Raw genomic sequence first — 21,925 nt, 5'->3', positions numbered from 1 at the left:
AAACACTGTTGTTCTAAGTCGTATTAGCGCAGCATTCCATGTACTATGTCTATGATTTTTGCAAATTCCTCCTGATGGCTTATAAGCGAGCCTGCTGAGGTACTGTGACAAGTCAACTGTTCTAAGACTTTTACGGGTATAAGAAGTCAATTTTGTATTATCTTATAATCCTCCTGTTACCATAAGAAAGCAATTCATGACATCTTGTAGTTAATTTTGTACTTTGCTTTGTAATATCTTATAGTCCCACAGCTGAAGTACTGTGGCTTGCTTTGATTGCTCAGAACATTTGATGGGAAACTTTTTCTCGATTGTTTAGTCCTTGCTATAGTTGACTGCAACAGATTCAATAGGCTTAATCAGTAAAATTTTGGCTTTCAATTAAGATTATCAGCTCAGTGTCTGATGCCATTTTCTTTTTACCAGTAACATAATAAAGATAACATCAACTTATAGAAAAGGAATCTAGATTGGATGTTCAATGAAATAAGCCTCCTAATAGGTTTAGATCTCAGTTTGAAACAAAGAATGTTTTCAATCTATGGACAAAATAGTCTGGCATGAAACATTTACATGAACACTTCCATGTGGAGCAAAACTTGAGCTTTTCCATGTTTCTCCATTTTGGATGTGAATATCACTCCTCAGATACTGCTGGCAACTCCTCCTTGAACCATGAATAAAGGCCCCCTTCTAAGTGGAATATATTTTTGTAACCATTGAGGACAAGCAAGTAGGCTGCTATCAATGATCTGCAGGAGTTTGTAAAAGAAGCAGTAATATTCTTAGGTTGATTGGTCCCAACATCCAGGTAATAAACAGTCCAGCATATGTATCAATGCTTTCCAACAACTTTCTAGAACAGAAAGATTGAAGCAATTTATGGCTTGTAGGGTTCCTGTAATACAGCTACTCTTTTGGATGTGATTCACTTGTCTAAGTTTCTTTTTTGTTTTTTTTTTATGCAAGGGTGTATGGGCATATTGTCGCTAGATTTCCCTTTTGTCGTGAATTCTGATATTAGGTTCTCCTTGTAGGATGATACTATAATATTATGCAGAATAGTATTTGAAGTCCTGTACTGGTTATAAAATTGTTCCCAAGATCTTATGATGCTATGGAGTCATACAAATAAATGAGTTGGACCGTAAAAGGTGACGAAAACATGAAGATATAATCACCTTGATTGTTGACCTTCAGGGAGATTTTGGGATGGCTTCATTGTACCCCCAGCTGAGCATGCTACTATTATCTTTGCGTCTTTGTCTAATTTTGATTCAACACCTGTCAGTACATGCCAAACATTTAGAATCTTCTGTTAAATCCAAATATTCCCTGATACAAACTTGAACTGATTACCACATTGCTTGTACATACTTTTTATGAACTCTGGATTCTCTTCTGTGCCAGAAAAGATGCCGAAAAATGCAAATGCAGCACGTCTAGCAATATCCCATGCTGTCCACTCCTTTATAAGTCTATATATTTGCACATTGATAGCTCCTGGTGGGTGGGCCTACACTCCAGGTTGTAAATCAGTCAGCATCAGATTGCTCAAGTGAAAAATGTTATCTTGCAGAGTCATAGGTTTAACTATAACTATTTTTTTAAAAAAGGTTCAACTATAGCAAATTTGAGTCTTTAGAACTTGACTGTCTAATTTATTTGGGTATAATGAGCAAACTCACCTCTTTGTATTCTGCCTCAGGTCTTACATCAAGAATCACAAAACCATTTTCCTTCTGAAGACGCAGAGCTTCCTTGGGATCAACACTTCTTACCTGGAAAAGAGTAGTACTTCAGTGGTAATCAACAGAGAGCTCAATTTAAAATGCCCTGAAGTCTTCAGACAGTAACCATATCTTTCCACTTCTTTTCTTTTCAATCAAAAGAAAAAGGACTCAACTTAGTAAGAGTGATATTCTGTTTTCTACTTAAACCCTCATCGTAATGGTGTGGGATGACCCGTGCAACAAGTATAACTTGCTATGGCTCAAATTGAGGACTTTGGACTCACAAGATTCTTAGTTTGTTAACTTCCTACCGCTCGACCAAGTTTTGCATTCCTCTACTTTATGATCTCATTTATCATTCTTCAAGTAAGCAGAATATTTATTTTCCCCCCTTCTGCAGATGATTAGAGAGCTATCTTTTTGACGATTAGAGAGCTCTCCATGATTAGTTTAGGCAGGAAGATCAAATGGCTAAATTGGCCGTAACATTATGGTTCATGAAATTTAAATGCAATTGTACTAATTGAACGCAAAACTTTTGAAGAGTCAGTTTAAACTGACTGATGATTGATATTCGTTTCCGTTCATAGTTTCTAACAGCATGTACAGCAAATTTAAATATCTACATGCACTTGTGGTTTTGTGTAGCAGACAGAGAACAGAGAATAGAGAATTTTATACCCTTTTCTCTAGGAGATATTCTCTTTTAACCTTCCAGTCCTCCTCAGCTAATCCCTCCAAAATAAAAGAAAAAAAGAACCAAGTCAGAGTAGTTTAGATTAGTTTCTGCCATTTACTAAACGCCAGGGGTGATTTTTAGCGATTACTAAAAACTAGGAGAGTACCTGGTGACTTGGCAGGTTTTGTTGCTGCACTTTTTATGTTCAGGTGCCTCGGGGAGCTTGAAAATGATCTCTGCCATAACAATCCGGTTGATCTTATTCTCAAGCAGCAGGAAGTATTTTCAGTGGTTTTTGCAGAGGATATTAGCAGTATCGATGAGAAACTGGGACATGAAGAAGAAGATGAGCATGGAATAATGGAAGTAAGTGAAACCATTCCGGAGTACTTCTAATCGAGAAATCAATATTGGTTCTTGTAAATCATTAAAGTTGTCAAGAACACTTAGTTAAAGATACTTTGTTATTTACTTGCTTTTGCCTCTAGTTAGACTTAAAGTATTTACATCCTATATTCTAATTGTTTAAATGCTTGTCAGGATCCGAATGTTGATTTTTCTTCTCTAAAAATCTGAACTTGTGGTTCATGTTTAATGAAGTTGGCTTGCTTTCAGATTTCTCTCATCCCTATCTGCTTATTCGGCAGCAGTGTCCCAACTTTCACGAGTCATGAGTAATGACAAACAAAATTTTCCAAGCTGGCTGAGATTATCTTCAGGTACCCCACATCTTTCTTTTTTCTATTGACGGCAATGAGAAGCAAATGTTGGTAGGTAGGGACAACGTATGCCATTAGATTACAATATTTTGTGTACTTTTTCCATCATTATAATTTATTGTTAGGCCCACAGATCACTTGACGAGAGAGTATAAATAAAGTGGGTAAAAAAAAATCACCTCTTTACCATGATTTCACCGCCTCCTTTCTCTGAGAAAGTGGGTTAGGCCCATGTAAATGGGATTCAAATTTCAAACCCACACCTATTTCACTCTGCACACGGGGTAACCAACCGAAATTAAGTTTATCATGCGGGTGCTACTATGGTGTGTAGGGCACATCATGGTTGGCAATTTTATAAGGTAATCTTGTGTAGTAATCAGATGATTACATCACCAAAAATTTATGATAGAAGTAAGGTATTTCTGAGACATCGTAGAAATTAAGTTTATCATGCGGGTGCTACTATGGTGTGTAAGGCACATCATGCTTGGCAATTTTATAAGGTAATCTTGTGTAGTAATCAGATGATTACATTACCAAAAATTTATGATAGAAGTAAGGTATTTCTGAGACATCGTAGAATTTCTGGTTATACTACCAAATACAAGCATGTTCTCCTCAAGTTTTCTTATAAACATTTTCGGGTTTTGGAGTTTGAGGGACTATATCAACATTTCGTGATAGATTTTGAAAAACTGAGGTTCTGGGTAGCTCTCATGTTTCGATAATATTCTTGGTGTTTGTGAGGTGGGTGCTTCCCTCCAACAGAGAATGAATTATCGTCTTGTCTATCTGGTGCAATTGTTTTTGGGTTTGTTGGTGCGCGGATGACAAACCATCCCCTGGTAGGGTATAATATTCTTAAGCCTAGGACGATCTTTTATTGGGCGACATTCCTAAAACTGTTTTATTTTTTTCCCTTTCAATATATAAAGGAAACATCTTTTGCCAATGGCTCCATGTGTTAGCTAGTTGTTATAAGGTGCTCAAGTGATACATATGAATTGCCGTATTTTATAATTATGATCGATTCATTTTTAAAATTTTCTCAAAAAATTAGAGAAACGAAATTAAAAATTTATTAATTATATTTATAGAGTTTGTAAAGCTTAAACTATACTGCTGATGGACATGGTTACTTTTTCTTTTCGCAACTTTAGTCTTTTCGAAATGCATTGGGATTTTTCAAGACTACATTGGAAAATTAGTATCTAGGTTGATAATATTGCCTGCGATCTTAGCAATACTTTTAGGTTCTGGAATAATACTTGATTCTATCACAATGGTCTTATAATATGATTATACTTGGGGTTCATGACAGTACCCATGTCTTCTTCTAAAGTTATGTTATACTTTACAATTTTAGTTGGAATAAATTTTATCTTAAGTTAATTCATAAATATAAATATATATATATATATACATATATTAAGTTATAATATAAAATTTTTGAAATACTAAGTATAGTAATTTCTTGTTAGTCCTACTTCAAATTCTTTAGGGTTTACAACAAAACTTTCATGGGAAATATTGAAATTTAGAGTTCACCCTAAAATTTAAGGTAACAGAGTTACAAAAATCAAATTAGGAATTATTTGAAATATTATTTCTTTCGAAGTCTTGTAAAGTTCGAGCAATTACTTACTTTCAGACGCCTTCTCTCTCTCTGTAAAAATTAAGAAATCATTCGAGAAAATTTTGAGACCAGGATTTTATTTTGATTGTTCTACATTATATCCAAAACATATTCTGCATTTTAAAGTATTGTGGGGGTAAAGGTACGACTACTCTCGCACACCGCCCCTGATTATATGCACTACAATAACAAAGAATTGACCAAATGCTCGTCACTTATAATTGGCAAATCACCAACCTTATAAATAATATAATATGCAAGAACTACCTACCCAATTCTCCTACTTACCAAAAATTGTACCTTACAGGCCTCCCTCCATTATCAAATATGGCATTGATGGGCCCTCGCATTATGATCAAACCATTGGTTTCTGAAATTCCTTAGTTTAGTTACAGAACCACCCAGGGGAGGTGCGTAAAGGGTCTTCCAAGTTCGGAATAATTCTTAGTTTTTTTAATTATTAGTTATTATAAGAGTATATAAAACTAAGTTGATATGGAATTGAAATTATAAATACGTAAATTTTTAATTTGTTCAAGCATATTCTAATTTGGGTTCCTTCTTTAAATGTTAAATAATTAGTGTCTATAATTTTGCTGCAATATTTCTATACGATAAATTATGTTTAGAGTAATTAAAGAAATTTCATTAGGATAAAAAAGAATAATCTAATATCAAATATTCTTTTAAATTGAAATAATATATTTCAAATTTATTATTATTTTTTTAATCATTATATGAGAAATTTCACATATTTTAGCTGCATTCAGTTTAAAAATAAAAATTTAAATTTAATTCTATATTCGAGTTAATTTTTTAGTATTAATTTATTAAAAAATTGGAGAGAGACTGGCCGGACCAAAATTTCTTACCTCATCTATACTTCATAAAAAAAAGGAAAAAAAAAATAGCATACCCCAGATATTATTTTATTTCACAAATTAAATTATCCATCATGGGGTCCCATGATGATCGGACGGTGGAGACTTCGTGAACAGGTGGGCCCCACTTCCCATATAATAATATTAGAGACGCGTTGCGCCGGATGTCTCGGTCTGGGGGCTGACATCCGACCACCGACACCCAGTTCCCGGGCTTCTCACATCGTACATCTCGCATTCCGCCACGTGTCCATTCTCTGAATGTTGTTTTATCATTTTAAAAAAGAAAATGATCGAACGTGAAACCGCGTGACCCGTTATTTATCCTCTGTCACTCCGTCCTCCACTTCTCCTGCAGTACCATGCTGCTTGTGATTGTACATCTTGACGTCAAAATCGTTTCTCCCCCAAACAAAGTCAAAGGTTAAATGTACAAACTTCATGCGTGACAGATCACATTTCCATGAGATCGAAAAGGAAAACAAGCCAGACCCAGTTCTCCCGTTACGCTGTTTTTGTATATAAATCCTCACAACTTGTTTGTACCACGGAATCTCACACTAGCACTGGATATAGAACAGCCATTTCTATATAACTCTCTCTCTCTCTCTCTCTCTCTCTCTCTCTCCCTCTGCAGTTCGAGCGAGCTAGAGAGCAACAACAATGGAGGCGTTTTACTATTTGGTATTCGGGGCATTAGCCGCGGTGGTGGCAGCGCTTGAGCTGAGCAAAACCAACAAGGATCGAATCAACACTTCTTCCACTTTCGAATCATTCAAGAACAATTATCTTCTTGTTTACTCTCTCATGATGGGTATATTACTCTACAGTCTAATCTCTTTATCTGGATCCGTCCGTCTTTTTGTTCTTCTCCACGTTTTCACATCTTAGATCTCAATCTAATTCTTTGTCCGCACATGGCGTGTGTAATTTAATTGATCTGATACGATGTTTGCTGTGCTTTTTCCGAGCTACGGTTAAAAAATTGGTCAGCCGTGTTCTTGATTTGCGTTTTTATGATTTTGTTTTCCCACTGAATTAATCATTGTTTCACTGCCATATTTTGAATCTGTACCAATTGGGTTTTCTGCTCATAATTTCGTGTATGATAGTCCATGTCTTCGGGATTTCGATCTTCTTCCTGCTGATTTATGAAATAGGCACTCATTATCGGTTGTATTAACTAGTAATTATGTATGGAATGTGGATCTATTAAGCTCTTTCTGATGTCAAGAAAAGTTTGGAAAGAAAATGAAATGATTGCGGGTATTAATTTTTCCACCCTGTTGGAAAACCGTAGACTTCAAAGTTGTATAATCAATTATGAAGTAAGTTAGATCTTGCAGAGGAAGAGGGAAAAAAAGTAACAGGAGCTCTTGTGGGTCATTTTGCTCGATGGGTGATTTCATGACCGTATTTATATTTAATCTATAAGTAAATTATTCATTAACAATTCAAGATCTAAAGTCTATGCCATCGACTAAAATTTCATAATTGGAGTCTGGTTAAAGTTGCAGGGTTAGTTTTGGTAATTCTTGAAAGAAGATCAACATTTGAATTGAAGTTACTGATCATAGTCTTAATTATTTGTCTGACATATTTTTGTTTATTTGCCAATAGCGGGTGACTGGCTGCAGGGTCCTTATGTATACTTCCTTTACAGTCAATATGGGTTCGGAAAAGGGGAGATTGGCCAGCTTTTCATTGCTGGTTTTGGATCCTCCATGTTGTTCGGGACAATTGTTGGATCTCTAGCTGACAAACAGTGAGATACTTTCTGAGTTTTATGGTGATTTTCACTCTTTTTGGTGTTTTTCTTATAATGGTTATCTATTCATGTATCAAATTCAGGGGTCGAAAGAGGGCGTGTGTAACTTACTGCATAACTTACATACTGAGCTGCATCACCAAGCATTCTCCTGAATACAAGGTTTTGATGATAGGCCGTGTTTTGGGTGGTATTGCAACTTCTCTCTTGTTTTCAGCATTTGAATCCTGGCTTGTTGCAGAGCACAACAAGGTGAGCCTTATTTCTTACTTTTACATCTATGATTGATTATATTTATTCCCAATGCTAGATCATTAGAGCAAAAGATACAGAGAACTTATATAACTTAAACACATAGTATACCAAGAATTTGTAATTACTTCCATCTTAATGTATGAGCTAATATTAGATTTTATGTTCCTTTCATGAGTGCAGAGAGGCTTTGAGCAACAATGGTTATCACTGACATTCTCCAAGGCTATATTTCTTGGCAATGGCTTAGTTGCTATTGTATCTGGATTGTTTGGAAATCTTCTTGTCGACTCATTTTCTCTTGGTCCTGTGGCTCCATTTGATGCTGCTGCATGCTTTCTTGCAATTGGTATGGCCATTATTTTTTCATCTTGGACTGAGAACTATGGAGATCCTTCGGAGAACAAGGACTTACTTACCCAATTCAAGGGTGCTGCTGTTGCCATTGCTTCTGGTAGGGTCCCTTGGTTAAATACTTGATCATATCTATATTTTTGTCTTTGGGGTTACTTTACTGTCGATTTGTTGATTTGGTTCTTACTGAAGCTTACAATGTGCTTCAGATGAGAAAATTGCTTTGCTGGGTGCCATCCAATCTCTCTTTGAAGGTTCGATGTACACATTTGTGTTCCTTTGGACCCCAGCTCTTAGCCCAAATAGCGAGGATATTCCACATGGTTTTATTTTTGCAACATTCATGCTGGCGTCCATGCTTGGAAGTTCCCTTGCCTCCCGGTTGATGGCTCGCTCTTCACTCAGAGTGGAGAGTTACATGCAGATAGTTTTTGTAGTTTCTGCTGCTGCCCTTTTGCTTCCCATTGTAACCAATGTATGTTAAGGCCTCTATTTTTTCTTTTTTGGGGGGGGGGGTGTTAAACATTCCTTGGTTTCCGAATGTTATATTTTTCAAGAGATTTCTAACTTAAAGTTGTTTGTAACAGTTCTTGGTAGCACCTTCCAAGGTGAAAGGTGGGAGCATTTCATTTTCAGGTTGCATCCAGCTGCTTGGCTTCTGTACATTTGAGTCTTGTGTCGGAATATTCTGGCCATCCATTATGAAAATGAGGTCTCAGTACATTCCTGAGGAGGCTAGGAGCACCATCATGAACTTCTTCCGCATTCCTCTAAATATCTTTGTTTGTGTCGTGCTGTACAATGTAAGTTGCAGGAACTACTATTTATTGTTTGGCTAATGAGGAATTCGATTCTGTAGGATACTAGTATATAGCTTTACTATTCTGAACTTATTAAGCCTTTATTAGGATTTTGACAATATAGGAGTTTGAGCATCCTCAATGGATGTGCACCGGATTAGAATCATACTCGACATTACTACTACTAACCTTGATGGCTGGTTACGGCCAGCCAAATAAGCATTCTGCTCCATCTCTGACCTTAGGGTGTATACGAAGTGAATAAACTTTTAGATGCTCCTACAATATGTTGAGAAGAATTTCTCACAAGGAGGAATAGGAAAGTAATGCGAGCATTCTTGCTGTCTCTTCCCGTCTTTGCACGTTTGCTGATTATTTTGGGTTGCTTTGAAGGTTGATGCGTTTCCCATCACTGTTATGTTCAGTATGTGCTCAATTTTCCTCTTTGTCGCATCAATATTGCAAAGGCGGCTCAGGGTGATAGCTGACAAGCCAAGTAAGTATAATGCTCTTTTGACTGCCTTCTTTTGTTTAGGTTCCTGCAAACCATAAACGAACAACTTTGTTCCAGGCTTTCACATAAATCCCAAGACTGTAATTGCCATACATCTTTCTATGTATTTTTGTATACGATGAAGTGAAGCTCAACTGTCCTTGACAAGTTTTATTCATTTATTGGTATGTTTCAGAGACAGGAGACTGGACCCAATTGAAGGAAAGGGACACCGAAGCAGAACCGCTAAACATTTGATAAATGTCAAACTGACACACTCTCTGCACATCTTGACAGGTTGAAGACAACCCACTTGATTCAGTCTCATACACTTTTTGCTGTTTGTATTTGGTTTTAATAGCAGACTAAAGGGGGCTTACAAAGAAAAAAGGGCAGCCTGAGGTTTTGTTTACTGTTTTTGGCTCTCAATAGATCAAGCCAAGTAGTGCCTCAATTAGCCAAGTTTTAGCTATTATTACTTTAGGAAATCAAAATCTCTTCTTTATAATTCTAATATCATTCTTTTCTGTTCTGGGGATCTCTTATTTGAATTGGAAAGTAAACTCTCTCCTACTCTATTCTCGAATTCCAATGGCTTCTAAATCTCTAGTAATAACAACATGGAAGCATTGTTTATTCAGTTTATTGTATCTAGATACAGTACAAATTTTTATTTAATATTATTCAGCACCATGTTTGGTAGCTTAATTTAATATTCGACAAATTTGAATAGGATGTTTTATTAATCATTTACTTTTGTGGACCAAACAAAGTATACTGCGATGGCTCCTTGATAAATATAAAATAATTTTTCTTAATTTTTTAAGCTAGTAAAATTTTATATTTTAATCCAGAGACATTGTAATGTTGCAAAGACTCCTACTGACAAATATATATTACTATTTGATTTAGTTCCATTTGTCCAGCCCACAACTGTGGCCTCTAACAAAACTGCATGATTGGGCCATGGGACCATGACATAGGCCCACATACGAAGCACATTAGGTTTCAGTGTGTTCAGACAAACTGCACGATTGGGCCACGGGCCCATGAATTACGCCCACATGCGAAGCCGATTTGTTTTCTGTGTCCAGACAAACTGCATGATTGGTCCACGGGCCCATTCATTAGGCCCACTACAAAGTCCATTGGTTCCCCATGGCCAGGAAAACTGCACTATTGGGGCAGGCCCATGAGTTAGGCCCATATAGCCCATTATGTTCCCATGTCCAGACAAATTGCACGATTGGGCCACAAGCTCATGAGTTAGGCCCACATACGAAGCCCATTAGGTCCATCCTGGGCCAGATGTACTGTTTTATTGGGCCACAAGCTCATGAGTTAGGCCCACATACGAGGCCCATTAGGTTCCAGATAAACTGCACAGCTGGACCACATGCCCATGAGTTACGCCCACATACAAAGCCCATTAGGCTCCACTTTTTGGCCAGATAAACCGCACACCTGGGTCACAGGCCAATAGTTAGGCCCATATACGAAGCTCATTAGGTTCCCCTGGGCTAGACAAAATTGAGCCCAACATTCAACAATTTTAGGACCAAGGTTCAATCTGGTCGATCTTAGAGCCCACAATGTAGTGTAAACTGGGCCCAATAACTTTGAGGCCTGCGTTAAAGATACGCATTGTTTTTGGCCCATAAGGATCAGTAGGCCTTGCGGCCTGTAAAAGATTTTGAATCCTGCCTGTAAAAGCTAATGGGTCCATACAGTTGGGGCCGAGCCGCTGCGTTAATGGCATGTGTGTATATATATATATATATATATATAGAACATTACCACTCAATTTTGGGTCATGTCAAACACGGTCCATGATAAAGACATCTAATATTTAACAATTCCATGAGACCTATAACTTGCAGTTCAAATGCGGCATCTAATATTTTCACAATTTGATTCTGTCCAGATATCAATTTAAAAATACCGAAATTTATTCAAAAATTTTAATTTTAAAATATATTATTTACGTTATGTATTAGTATTTTAATTTTTAATGTGAAAAAATACACATTATTTACGCAGTTAATATTTTATTAATATTTCACTCGTAATATATATATATATATATATATATATATAAAACAAGTAAATTATTTATACTTTTATTACTTTAATTTCTCAAATTAAAAATATTAATCAATCGGAAGTAAAAATAGGAGTAGAATTGATTGAAAATTTTATTCAGTACTGTAAGAACCCTAACCCTAACCCTAACTCTCTGTATAAGCCATTAAAAAATTCAACTTAAAATGTACCAACAACATAACGAGATCTTCATTGATTTAACTCCTGCATTTCTTACCCGGCAATAGAAAATTCAGATCTCATTGACGAACCAAGTGGAAACTCTACTACCTTTTAAAACAACCGAGTGTCTACCATTTTGTTCTCGCCCTTCCACTTTTGCAGGCATTCCCTGTCTCCGCTCCTGGTTGCAAAATTTATTTGCATGACAGGTACAATACACCTGACTATTACAATCACAATTCAATACAATCAACTTTAGTAAGGTAAGATATCGTACGATATACGATGCAATATTCATTTATTACATCGCAGTCCGATTCACATTTCACAAACACGCTTGTAAGCATAATAACTTTTCACAATCACGATTCATATAGTGATTAACATAAACCGACATTTAGACTTTCAGATTTCATCGTATGATGCCGTTAACATCTATCAAGAAAGGCACCAAGAATTTCCCCTACCTACGTGGATCCAAAATTCACGAAAGTCACGTACAAAATCATCCAAAAAACGGGATGCGAAACAAATATCCACGAGATAGGGTCCAGAGCCACATCGACCGAATCCCGACCACACACACACACACTCCCCTCCTCGATATAAGATCCAACGGATTTAAACGTTTTCACACATCATACCGACTCATTACCCTTTTAAATATACACCTAATTTACCCCTGTACTTGTAAATAACACTTCTAACTTTTATTCATTATCCTTCTTCACCTTCTCTTATTCTACGATTATCTGCTTATTTTAATAACAAACAAAACTTTTTTTAAGTCATTATTAATTTATAAATATTTAAAAATTATTCGTATACACAAATTCTATTTAGATTCACATTTATATTCCCTCACCTAGTTTAACCCTCTTACTTTGTTTTAACTAAAACTCTACTAATTAATCTGTTCCCCTTTTTCAGCGACATTTACCACCCAATAACACTCAAAATATTTTATATACCTCTATATACATACATGTGCTCATACACATACATACAAACATACAACACAGATTTATCTATACACCCATTTTTCAAAACGTACCCACATCTACACATACATACGGACACACATATATATTTACTTACACAATATTTGCACACCAATTCTCATATATATATATATCTCTATGTATATACTTTTTTCTACACGTACCCACATCTACACATACATACGGACTCACATATATATTTACTTACACAATATTTGCACACCAATTCTCATATATATATATATATATATCTATGTATATACTTATCTCCAAAAAGAAAATTTATCTCGAAAAATATATATGTATATATTCGCACAGAATGCATAAAATAAACACACAGATTTATATATACATATACACAATCTGCAGAGCAGATTTATACATACACCCATATTTTCCACACATCTACCCATCAATATACATGCAAGTGTAAATATTATGCATATATATTTACTTACACACATTTGCACACCGATTCACATATATATATATATATACACTCCTAGAGATTGTATAAGAATATATACACAGACCTATATATACATGTACACAAATCTGCAGCACAGATTTGTACTCACGCTCCTAATTTCTATATATATATACGTACTAATTTACATATACACATGTACCTATATATTTACATACACCCCCGTTTGCTCCTCAAATCTCATATATACATATATATATATATATAATTGTATATACCCACGCATAATGCATGAATCTATGCACACAGATTTATAGATACATTCACAAAAGTATGCAGTAAAGATTTATATATACACACCTAGTTTCTACGAATGTTTAGAATAATTATTACTTAAGTTTCCGAAATTTAAAACATGTACACTGCTTCAGATCTGGAATTTAAGGGATTAATTTATCTTCACAGTTTTCTTCGGGTATTTCGGATCCCTACCGTTAATTGCGTAATTCACATATTCCATACCGAAATAGATTAAACTACACTCGTATATTAACCGTTCATTTTTAATCGGATTTCAAATACGAACTAAACTACAGATCTGGGGATTTGGGTGCAAAAGTATTCTTACTCTTTCTCGGATATCAGATGAAGTGACTCGGCTTACTGCATGAGATATCTTCTTCACCGAACACTTACCTACAAAGGCGCCAAAATATCAAGGCCTGAGCTCAGAATAGGGTAGAAAACCGCATGTAGAACCCCATGTTAAAAACGATCTCGAACCTCAACCCTTGTGAACAAAAATCAACAACTGACTCTAAATTTAATTTAGATTTCGGCTCAAACGGTGAAATCCATCTCAATAAGATAAGATTAACCGAAACTCATCTCGAATGAATAGAAAATAAATATGAGTTCGGATCGGTACCGTGGCAAAGAAAAACGCTTCGCCGCACCGAACGAAAATGCCTCTCCGACTTATCCAGTCTCTCCCCTTCGTTCTTTCACCTTATCCCTCCCTCCCTCCCTCACGATTCTGCCTTTTCTCGCGCGTGCCAAGCTCCCTCTCGGTCTCCCCCTTCGCCATTTCTCTCTCCTGCGTCGTCTTCCCCCTTCTGTTAGGGTTTTTCTTTATCTTTTTTTCCTGAAATGACTGAGAAAATGAAACTCTTATAGGGGTTTTCACAACCGTTCGATGTCAGGAATAGATCTGGACCGTTGGCTTCTTTTAAATTCCCGAATTTACATTCTATTTTTAAACCTTATGAAATATTTAAATTTTATTTCCGCTCCAAGGGTCGCAATTTGATACTCGGGATGTTACACTATAGTCCAATTTAATTTTTTAACTTGAATATAATAATGTTCACCTATAAACTTAAGTTAAAAAATATTATTAAGTTAATTTCACATTAAATTAATTAAATTATAATAAATTCAATCTAAATTAGACAAAATAAAATAATTTAATAGCAATTTTCATATTTTACTACCTATAATAAAGTAAGCTTAGAATTCAAGATTACAAGATTATTAATTTTTTTTTCGAATACTTTAGTTTTGATGTAATTATTATATTTTAATAGACTATATAAAAAAATTATTTAATGGGTAAAAACTAATATAAAAATAGTACAATCACTAATTTTTTTCCAAAAAAATAATCATTTTCTATAAAATAAAAGAATAAATATAAGCATAAATACTTTATTACTATAGTTAGAAAACATACTATTAATTACACATACGAATTCAAATCATAATCCCATTTAAATTAGTACCACCATGTAGCTACTTAGTGGAATTGAATTTTTAGGACAAGAGGAATTTTGTTCATAAAGCTAGTCCATTTATGTTTAATAAAAAATAAAAAAAATTGGGAACCTTTGAACTTACCTAGAATAAAGATTCTATGACCGAATAAAAAAATATATATGTATTTTAATTAATTTAAAAAAATATTTAATTTAAAATAAAATATTAAATAATTTATAATAATCCCTCTTATGTTATCAAATGAAAAGATAATATAAAAATAAATAATTTATAAGAAAATAATTGGTCTTTAATTAAATACATAATTTATATTATCTCCTAAATCTTGAAACATAAACCTCTTCATTAATTTTTATAATTAATTAATTAAGCTTATCCTAATGTTTTATGACTTATATCTACTAAATGCTTTTTTGGAGTGTTTGAACCGCGTTAGAAGAAGAAAGCTATGAGGATAATATATATATATATATATATATATATATATATATATATATATATGCATATATATAGAGATATAGATACATCTATATATACATTGGTGCTTTGTGTAATTTATGTTGTTAAAAGAATTTCAAAGAAAAATGAAAGTCTTTAGACCGGGTCAACGCTCTCGTGTCTAATAGTGACTTTTTGATTGAATATTATTGGCCATTGAAAAATTAATTGAAACGGATCTTTAAACCAACCAATTTAGTCTAATTAATTAGTAATTAATAACTGTTTAATTAAATAATTAATACGTTTTTTTTTATACAATAGATTTTTAATTTTAATCAAAATATATTTTTATATGTATCTTTATTTAAAAAAACTATTTGGGTTATCTTATAATTACTAAATATATTATCTAATTGATAAATATGTATTTTGAATTTAAAAAAATAGTTAATTATTTAATATATTAATTTAATCATAGTACCCATATTTGATATATATATATATCATAGTACAACATTAATTATTATAAGATAAAGTAGGGTAATTTTTACCAAATAAATATTGCAACCTCCAATATATATAATGAATATTCTAAACAATACAGAGGATATAATATAACCATAAAACTTTGGATTCTTCCTCCAAATTATATTACTAATATATATATTTGGATCACATATGGTGGTGGTACAAATTCACGTGTTGGGAAAAAATCCTCCTTAATATTATTAACATATATATATATATATATATATTATTATAAATATTAAATAATTTATTATGAAAAGGATTGTTAGTGTCGGGATTCCTAAACGTTGAACATATACACACACACACACACACACACACATATATATATATATATAGGTATACGTACAGTGTAATAAAGTAAAATGTTCCATATGGTTTGAATAATAAGGATGCCATTTCCTTACCTTTGTCCTGATTCACTGCCTTTCTATCCTGCCTTTTCCTTCTTCCTATTTATACGACGTCGTAACCTCATGTAAGTTGCTCCATTTGCAGTCTTATCTATGTTCTAAGGAAGCAGACAGGACGTGGTATTGATCCGGCTCATCTCTTCACGACCAATTTCGAGTTAATGAGTTGGACCGGAGACGAGCCGAATCAATATCACTCCTGTATGTTTCTTAGTATTACAATTCTTTAAATATTTTTACGTTAGAGAAGAGTCAAGATATTTACATCGACGAATCTAGATATCAATTTCTTCAAATTATCACGGTACGCTACGTGATGATCGGTATATAATGTTTTAAGAATCATATATTATTTTTACAATATATTTATATACATGTATGTATGTATTGAACTTATTAATTTATTTATTCGTTTAACACGAAGATATATTCGAGGTATTATATATTATTAAAATTAATTTATTATTAAAAAATAACCAGCCATTATATATAGTTATACAATATGTACTTATAAATCAAAGATTAAGGAAGTAGTCAATCAAAGTCGTTTTCAATTTAATTCTACTTTTGGATTTAAAGGTAGAAAATTGAGACCATCCATCTCTATAGTATTTCATTTAATAATTTTTTATGTTATATTTAATTTAATTTATTTTTAAAAATATATTTAATAACACCCACATAGTATTAATTTATTTAATTTTTTAAAATATAAATTTATAATATTTATTATTAAATGTTACATAAAATATTAATTGTAATATTAAAAAATAATAATTTTTAAGAACTCTAATGTAATTAATTAATTATAATTTTTGAATTAAGTAGAAGTTGTCTAAGTAATTAATTATAAGAACTCGAGTATTATTAATTCACTCCTCGTTATTATTCAAAAAACTATATGTCTATGATTCCATATAGCATGTGTACATATTCATACATACATATATTTCTAATTAGTAGCTTTAACAAAACAATATTCATGCATATATTTTATATATGTATATAAGGTTTATGAGAAAATTATATAATTAGATTTGTCATACACGCATGATATAATTTTTTTTTTTAAAAATTATATTTTATAAAAAATTAATACAGATCTTGCCTTATGTAAATAAAGTATTTAATAAAAAATTATAATAAAAATGTAAAAGAAACTGAGATATATATAGGTGATAAATAAAATATGGTAGATATAAGTAATAAAAAATTTATATGATATATAGTTTTAGAGTTTATAATTAATGAAAATTTGAAATAAATAATTTTACTTATATATTTGTGACCAATAAAAAATTAAATTTTATTTTTATATTTTTAAAAAAATAAATAGATAACTATTACAAATACTCTCACTTTAATTATATTTCATTTATTATATATATATATATATTAGCATTATTTTAAATAGAAATTTATAAGAAATATTATATGTATTTAAATTAAGATATATGATTAATAGTATATTTGTGACAAGGATTTTTACCTAAACTATGATAAGATTATTCGTTGAATGAGAATCAAATTATATATCAATTTTTTTTATTCAACTAAAAGTAAATTTTTATCTTTAAAATATTTTTAAAAAATTTTAAAACTGGCACGTGAGAATTATATATATATATATATACACACACACACACACACACTCTCGGACGTCCGTACGGTCTGAAGATTCTCAAGAAACGGCGCGTTTTGTCCCAACAAGTGGCCGTACCAAAACGGCGACGTTTTGTGCATCAATGACGTGAAGAAATCTGAAAGGTACTATACATGACTGACGATTGCTGAGGCGGAGAACCGAGAAAATAACACCATTGACTCAAGACTCAGTGAGTGAACTGTTGAATCTAAAATTTTCTCTCGCTTTCTCAGCTCTGTGATTAATAAATGGCTTCCAATTAGAACTAGAAGTATTATTTTCTCGGGAAATTGGTCCTTTTCCGGGGAAAAATCATCCAAATCAAATGAACTGCAGAGTTATAATTTGCAGGTCAGACTCTTTTCCAATAACCACTTTGCTGTTAATCGAGTTACTCGTAGAGTTTAAAATTTCCAGTTTACGCTCCTTAATCTGTTTGTTTGGTTGCCGAGAAAATTAATGAATGAGAGGAAAAGGAAATGAATACATCCTTCGCGTTGCATAAATTTTCTGTTTTACTTTCTTTTGCTTGCAAAAAAATTGGAAAGAAAATGGATAATTTGTAAATAAACAGTTTACCGAGTACATCAACAACTAATCATAAACCCTAATAGAAAAATTGATAGATACCCTAAAGAATTCCCTCCCCAAAAAAAATCTGCTTTACAGAAAAAAGGGTTGAAGAAAAATGTGTATCCGAAATCCGAAACGAAGCGTTTTATCAGACAACAGGGCAGCCATCAACAACGACGCCTTTAGCAGTAGGGCAAGAAGCCAAAGGACAACCTTCTCCACTATTTCCCCACCAGTTCACAGATATATTCCTAGACTGCAGACCCAAAAACAGCAGAACCGTCATGAAGGCCGTCCCGGCGTCGAGTCCTCCGGCGAAAATATAATTATATCGTTCCCACCATTTTTGGCGGTAGCGGAACACAATAAACCCAGAAAGGAAAGCAATAACGATCCAGCTGGTGAAGTTAACGGCGGCAGCCGGCGGCATCATGGCGGTGGAACCTAAAATAACAGGCATGTGGATGAGAGAGATCCATTTTTGTTGGGGGAAAACTTTTTGTGCTAGCCAGACGAGGAAAGGAGCTATGGCTCCATCGAAGAAGAACCAATTGATTCCGGCGTATTGGCCCAGAACCCCAAATATTCTTCGAGGTCCAACGAGACCCCAGATGACTGATGCGTCGAAGAAAACTCTGTCCATTGGACAAGTCCATTGGCTTCCGGCTGGTAGCTTTGTGGTGTCACAGAGATTTGGAATGTCTCCCATTAGCCACCAGGCTGTTAAGGTGTATACAATCACTGATACAATAGTTCCTACAACCTGCAACACAACCCATATATATATATGATTTAGTATTAGGCAATATTCTGGTTGACAAGAAAGAGGGAGAAGAGAATTGAGAAGAACGAAAAAGTAAGAGACCTGAGCAATGAACATGGCTCTTGGTGGGATCTTCATGTAGTGGCCAAGCTTGAAGTCAGCAAGGAAGGTTAGAGCTTGAGTCATGCTGATATATCCATACACTTTAAAGCACATATTAGCAACAGGTCGCTCTGGGTACAGATACCCAATTACGTATTCAGTGATGATGTTCAATCCTGGTTGCTGTAAAAAGAAACGAACAATCAAATAAATGAATTACCAAAAAATGAAAATTGAATGAAAGAGTGTGTTTTCTTTTTCGGTACCTGATTAGTGGTAGCCTGGATGATTCCAATGGGAAGAGTGAAGAACATGGCAATTGCACAAGCTAACAAAACACCCCACCATGGCAACTGAAGTGCAGAATTGTAGTACTGGCAGGAAAATATAATAAGAGCTATATTGATCACAAGAATCACAAGAAACCACCATAATGGAACTTTCTCGTAAGCCTTCATTAGTTTTGTGTGTATATCTATCTTCTTCTTCCCTCCAAAGGCTCGTTTCGCTTGCGTTAGCAAATCCCTACACGAGCAATACAATTATATCAAAACATATACATGTATATGATCATTTAAATAAGCAGGGAGAGAAGATTATAGTCACCTTCCATGAAAGAGCAAGACATGAACAATAGTTGCAGGGAGGGTAGCAAAGCCAAGTCCATAAGTAAAAGCAAAAAAAGTACTCATATTGACAGGTCCTATCCTGGAGTAAGCCGCTCGGTCCAGATGAAACTTGGAGTCGATAATGGAGGAGATATCATATGTGGAGCCATCTGATCTGAAGAGTGAGTTGGAGAAGAGGGGGAAGGTCTTGGCACCGTAAATATTAAGCCAGTAGCAGATGGGAGTCATGACGTACATCACCAGAAAGAACCCTATCGCGATATTGAGGGTGGCGAACCAGGGACTGGCCAGTGGGCTGCCGAGGTAAGACGAGATTGTGGCCCAGTCAAGACCAATGGCTCCAACGCCGAGAGCTTGGTGGCCCGAACCCAGTTGCTGAACCAGAACTGACTTGGGCGCAAGCCAACACACCCAGGAGAATGTTGACAGCATCATGAAGAGATAGCCAGGAAGAATGTAGTAAGCGAAACTCGTTATCATTACGATGAGAAAGAACTGGGTTCTTGTTGTCCGTCCTTTTGGTCTCTTTTCCTTCTCGTGAAGAGCCCTGTAATTGATACATATATTTCAGTTATAGATATATATATATATATATATAACTGTGTATTATATTTAACTATATAGACCATAAAATTACCTGAAGAGTGAGACTTGAATCAGAATGGAAGGCCACCACATTTCCCCTGGCTCAACCAGGTATTTCCTAAAGAGACCAGCCCAACCAAAGCCAAGAACCTATTATATATCAATCAAGAAAAGGCCACGATTAGTCCTCTTCAACTTCAAGTACTTAAAACTTTAAACTTCATATTATATGTATACATATATACGTATATGTGTGTGTAATATTAAATCTAACCTGGGTAGTAATCATAACAAGAAAGGCCGGAAAAAGACTGAGATTCCGGTGATACAAAAGCTTAACGGCACTCAATATATGCGTGGCATAAACCGTACCAGCTCCGGCATTAGCAAAGATCGTGATCAAGACGTGTTCTTTAATATTAAACGGACCAGGGTTCATCGAGAAAGCGAACCTAGTCCCCTCAAACACCTGCCTCGTCGGCAGAGTCCGAGCCATCAGATGACCAATCGGAACAACCGCAATCTGAGCGGCCACCGACGAAATCATCAGCGGATTCGTCCTGTACCAGAAAAACTGGTTCACAAACGAGAGAATCACGCAGCAGATCAGACCAAGAACCCACATTCTGAATGTCAGTACCGGTAACGACGGATCATCTGTTTTCGGCACCGTTAAGTCGACCTCCTTCACTGTGCATTCCTCCACAACCTCCATGTCTGGAGCTTTATCGGAGCCGTGTTCGGTAGTCATGTTTGGTGTTAGACGTCGAGAAAGTGGAACGCGCGAGAAGGTCTGCAGAGTACAGTAGGGTTGAAGATTAAATGGGGTGGCGTAGGTGTTGTACGAGTCACAATTCTGGTAGGAGTATAATGGGGACCGAGAAAGAATAGAAAATGGCGGATTTGTCGATGGAGAAGAGTAGCAAGAGTTTGAGTCAGAGTATAACAATGTCAAAAGATTTCCTATATAACGAAGAAAGAAATATTTTCTTGATAGGTCATATATATATATATTTACACACACGTATGAAGTCAAAAAAAATATATATATATATGTATACACGTGTGGAAATACATTAAAGCTTACAATATTAATTGTGCTTAACCACTGGAAAAATCAAATCTTTTTAACGGGCAAAAAATAAAATTTCATTGTTGGAGGAGAATAATCGGGTTAGTTAGTGAGTTTCTTAATATTGTAATTTTATTAATTCATCTTCTCAATAATTATGTTAGTTTATTCAATTTTAAAACTCCCTTTAAATTTTTTTTTTAAATGACATTAATAAGATAAAATTAATTTAACATATTCAATTTAAACTTTTCTAAATTATATTTTCTCGCGTAGTTATGTAACAGAAAAATTACATACACTATCCATTTTTAGGCATGACAACCACGTGAACATCGACGAAAATATTTCACACGACACTCGTACCAAGTCCGAAACACAAGAGTC

General features: G+C 34.3%; 3 protein-coding genes and 1 long non-coding RNA gene across 4 annotated transcripts; 1 reads left to right on the top strand and 3 right to left on the bottom strand.

Annotated features, from left to right (window-relative positions):
• Nucleotides 1-450: 450 nt before the first annotated feature.
• Nucleotides 451-2,957, bottom strand: LOC110823508 (Rhodanese/Cell cycle control phosphatase superfamily protein). Its single transcript, XM_022053902.2, has 6 exons — nt 2,579-2,957; nt 2,415-2,461; nt 1,689-1,781; nt 1,378-1,516; nt 1,182-1,284; nt 451-752 (listed from the first exon to the last, which is right to left on the bottom strand). Exons 1-6 carry the CDS (start codon nt 2,790-2,792, stop codon nt 638-640), a joined length of 711 nt encoding a protein of 236 aa, XP_021909594.1. The 5' UTR covers nt 2,793-2,957; the 3' UTR covers nt 451-637.
• A 3,233-nt stretch (nt 2,958-6,190) lies between these two features.
• Nucleotides 6,191-10,031, top strand: LOC110823504 (Major facilitator superfamily protein). The gene is made up of 8 exons (XM_022053897.2): nt 6,191-6,465; nt 7,272-7,416; nt 7,503-7,671; nt 7,855-8,125; nt 8,235-8,500; nt 8,613-8,828; nt 9,219-9,321; nt 9,515-10,031. The coding sequence occupies exons 1-8, from the start codon at nt 6,315-6,317 to the stop codon at nt 9,574-9,576; spliced, it is 1,383 nt and encodes a 460-aa protein (XP_021909589.1). The 5' UTR covers nt 6,191-6,314; the 3' UTR covers nt 9,577-10,031.
• A 1,447-nt stretch (nt 10,032-11,478) lies between these two features.
• On the bottom strand, nt 11,479-14,244 carry LOC110823503 (uncharacterized). Its single transcript, XR_002541416.2, has 2 exons — nt 13,640-14,244; nt 11,479-11,807 (listed from the first exon to the last, which is right to left on the bottom strand). It is a non-coding gene; the product is annotated as an uncharacterized LOC110823503 (long non-coding RNA).
• Nucleotides 14,245-18,311: 4,067 nt separating this feature from the next.
• OPT6 (oligopeptide transporter 1) lies at nt 18,312-21,463 on the bottom strand. The gene is made up of 6 exons (XM_022053896.2): nt 20,741-21,463; nt 20,519-20,616; nt 19,859-20,428; nt 19,519-19,777; nt 19,253-19,435; nt 18,312-19,150 (listed from the first exon to the last, which is right to left on the bottom strand). The coding sequence occupies exons 1-6, from the start codon at nt 21,215-21,217 to the stop codon at nt 18,536-18,538; spliced, it is 2,202 nt and encodes a 733-aa protein (XP_021909588.1). The 5' UTR covers nt 21,218-21,463; the 3' UTR covers nt 18,312-18,535.
• Between the last annotated feature and the right edge of the window lie 462 nt (nt 21,464-21,925).

The sequence above is a fragment of the Carica papaya genome, chromosome 9 (genome assembly GCF_054855325.1).
Source record: "Carica papaya isolate Zhongbai chromosome 9, ASM5485532v1, whole genome shotgun sequence".
Classification (NCBI taxonomy): Eukaryota; Viridiplantae; Streptophyta; class Magnoliopsida; order Brassicales; family Caricaceae; genus Carica; species Carica papaya.
Note: the sequence above shows the minus strand (reverse complement) of the source record. Positions and strands in the feature narration are given on the sequence as shown.

Excerpts from the sequence above, each read along its gene's own strand:
- LOC110823504 (XM_022053897.2), top strand. The coding sequence starts at position 6,315 with ATGGAGGCGTTTTACTATTTGGTATTCGGGGCATTAGCCGCGGTGGTG. Across the intron at positions 7,417-7,502 it reads GGATCTCTAGCTGACAAACA|GGGTCGAAAGAGGGCGTGTG; the intron begins GTGAGATACTTT and ends TATCAAATTCAG. Across the intron at positions 8,829-9,218 it reads TTTGTGTCGTGCTGTACAAT|GTTGATGCGTTTCCCATCAC; the intron begins GTAAGTTGCAGG and ends GTTGCTTTGAAG.
- LOC110823508 (XM_022053902.2), bottom strand. The coding sequence starts at position 2,792 with ATGGTTTCACTTACTTCCATTATTCCATGCTCATCTTCTTCTTCATGT. Across the intron at positions 2,462-2,578 it reads AAAACCTGCCAAGTCACCAG|CTGAGGAGGACTGGAAGGTT; the intron begins GTACTCTCCTAG and ends TGGAGGGATTAG. Across the intron at positions 1,517-1,688 it reads CTGAGGCAGAATACAAAGAG|GCCCACCCACCAGGAGCTAT; the intron begins GTGAGTTTGCTC and ends CCTGGAGTGTAG.
- OPT6 (XM_022053896.2), bottom strand. The coding sequence starts at position 21,217 with ATGACTACCGAACACGGCTCCGATAAAGCTCCAGACATGGAGGTTGTG. Across the intron at positions 20,617-20,740 it reads TTGTTATGATTACTACCCAG|GTTCTTGGCTTTGGTTGGGC; the intron begins GTTAGATTTAAT and ends GATATATAATAG. Across the intron at positions 19,436-19,518 it reads TCCAGGCTACCACTAATCAG|CAACCAGGATTGAACATCAT; the intron begins GTACCGAAAAAG and ends TTCTTTTTACAG.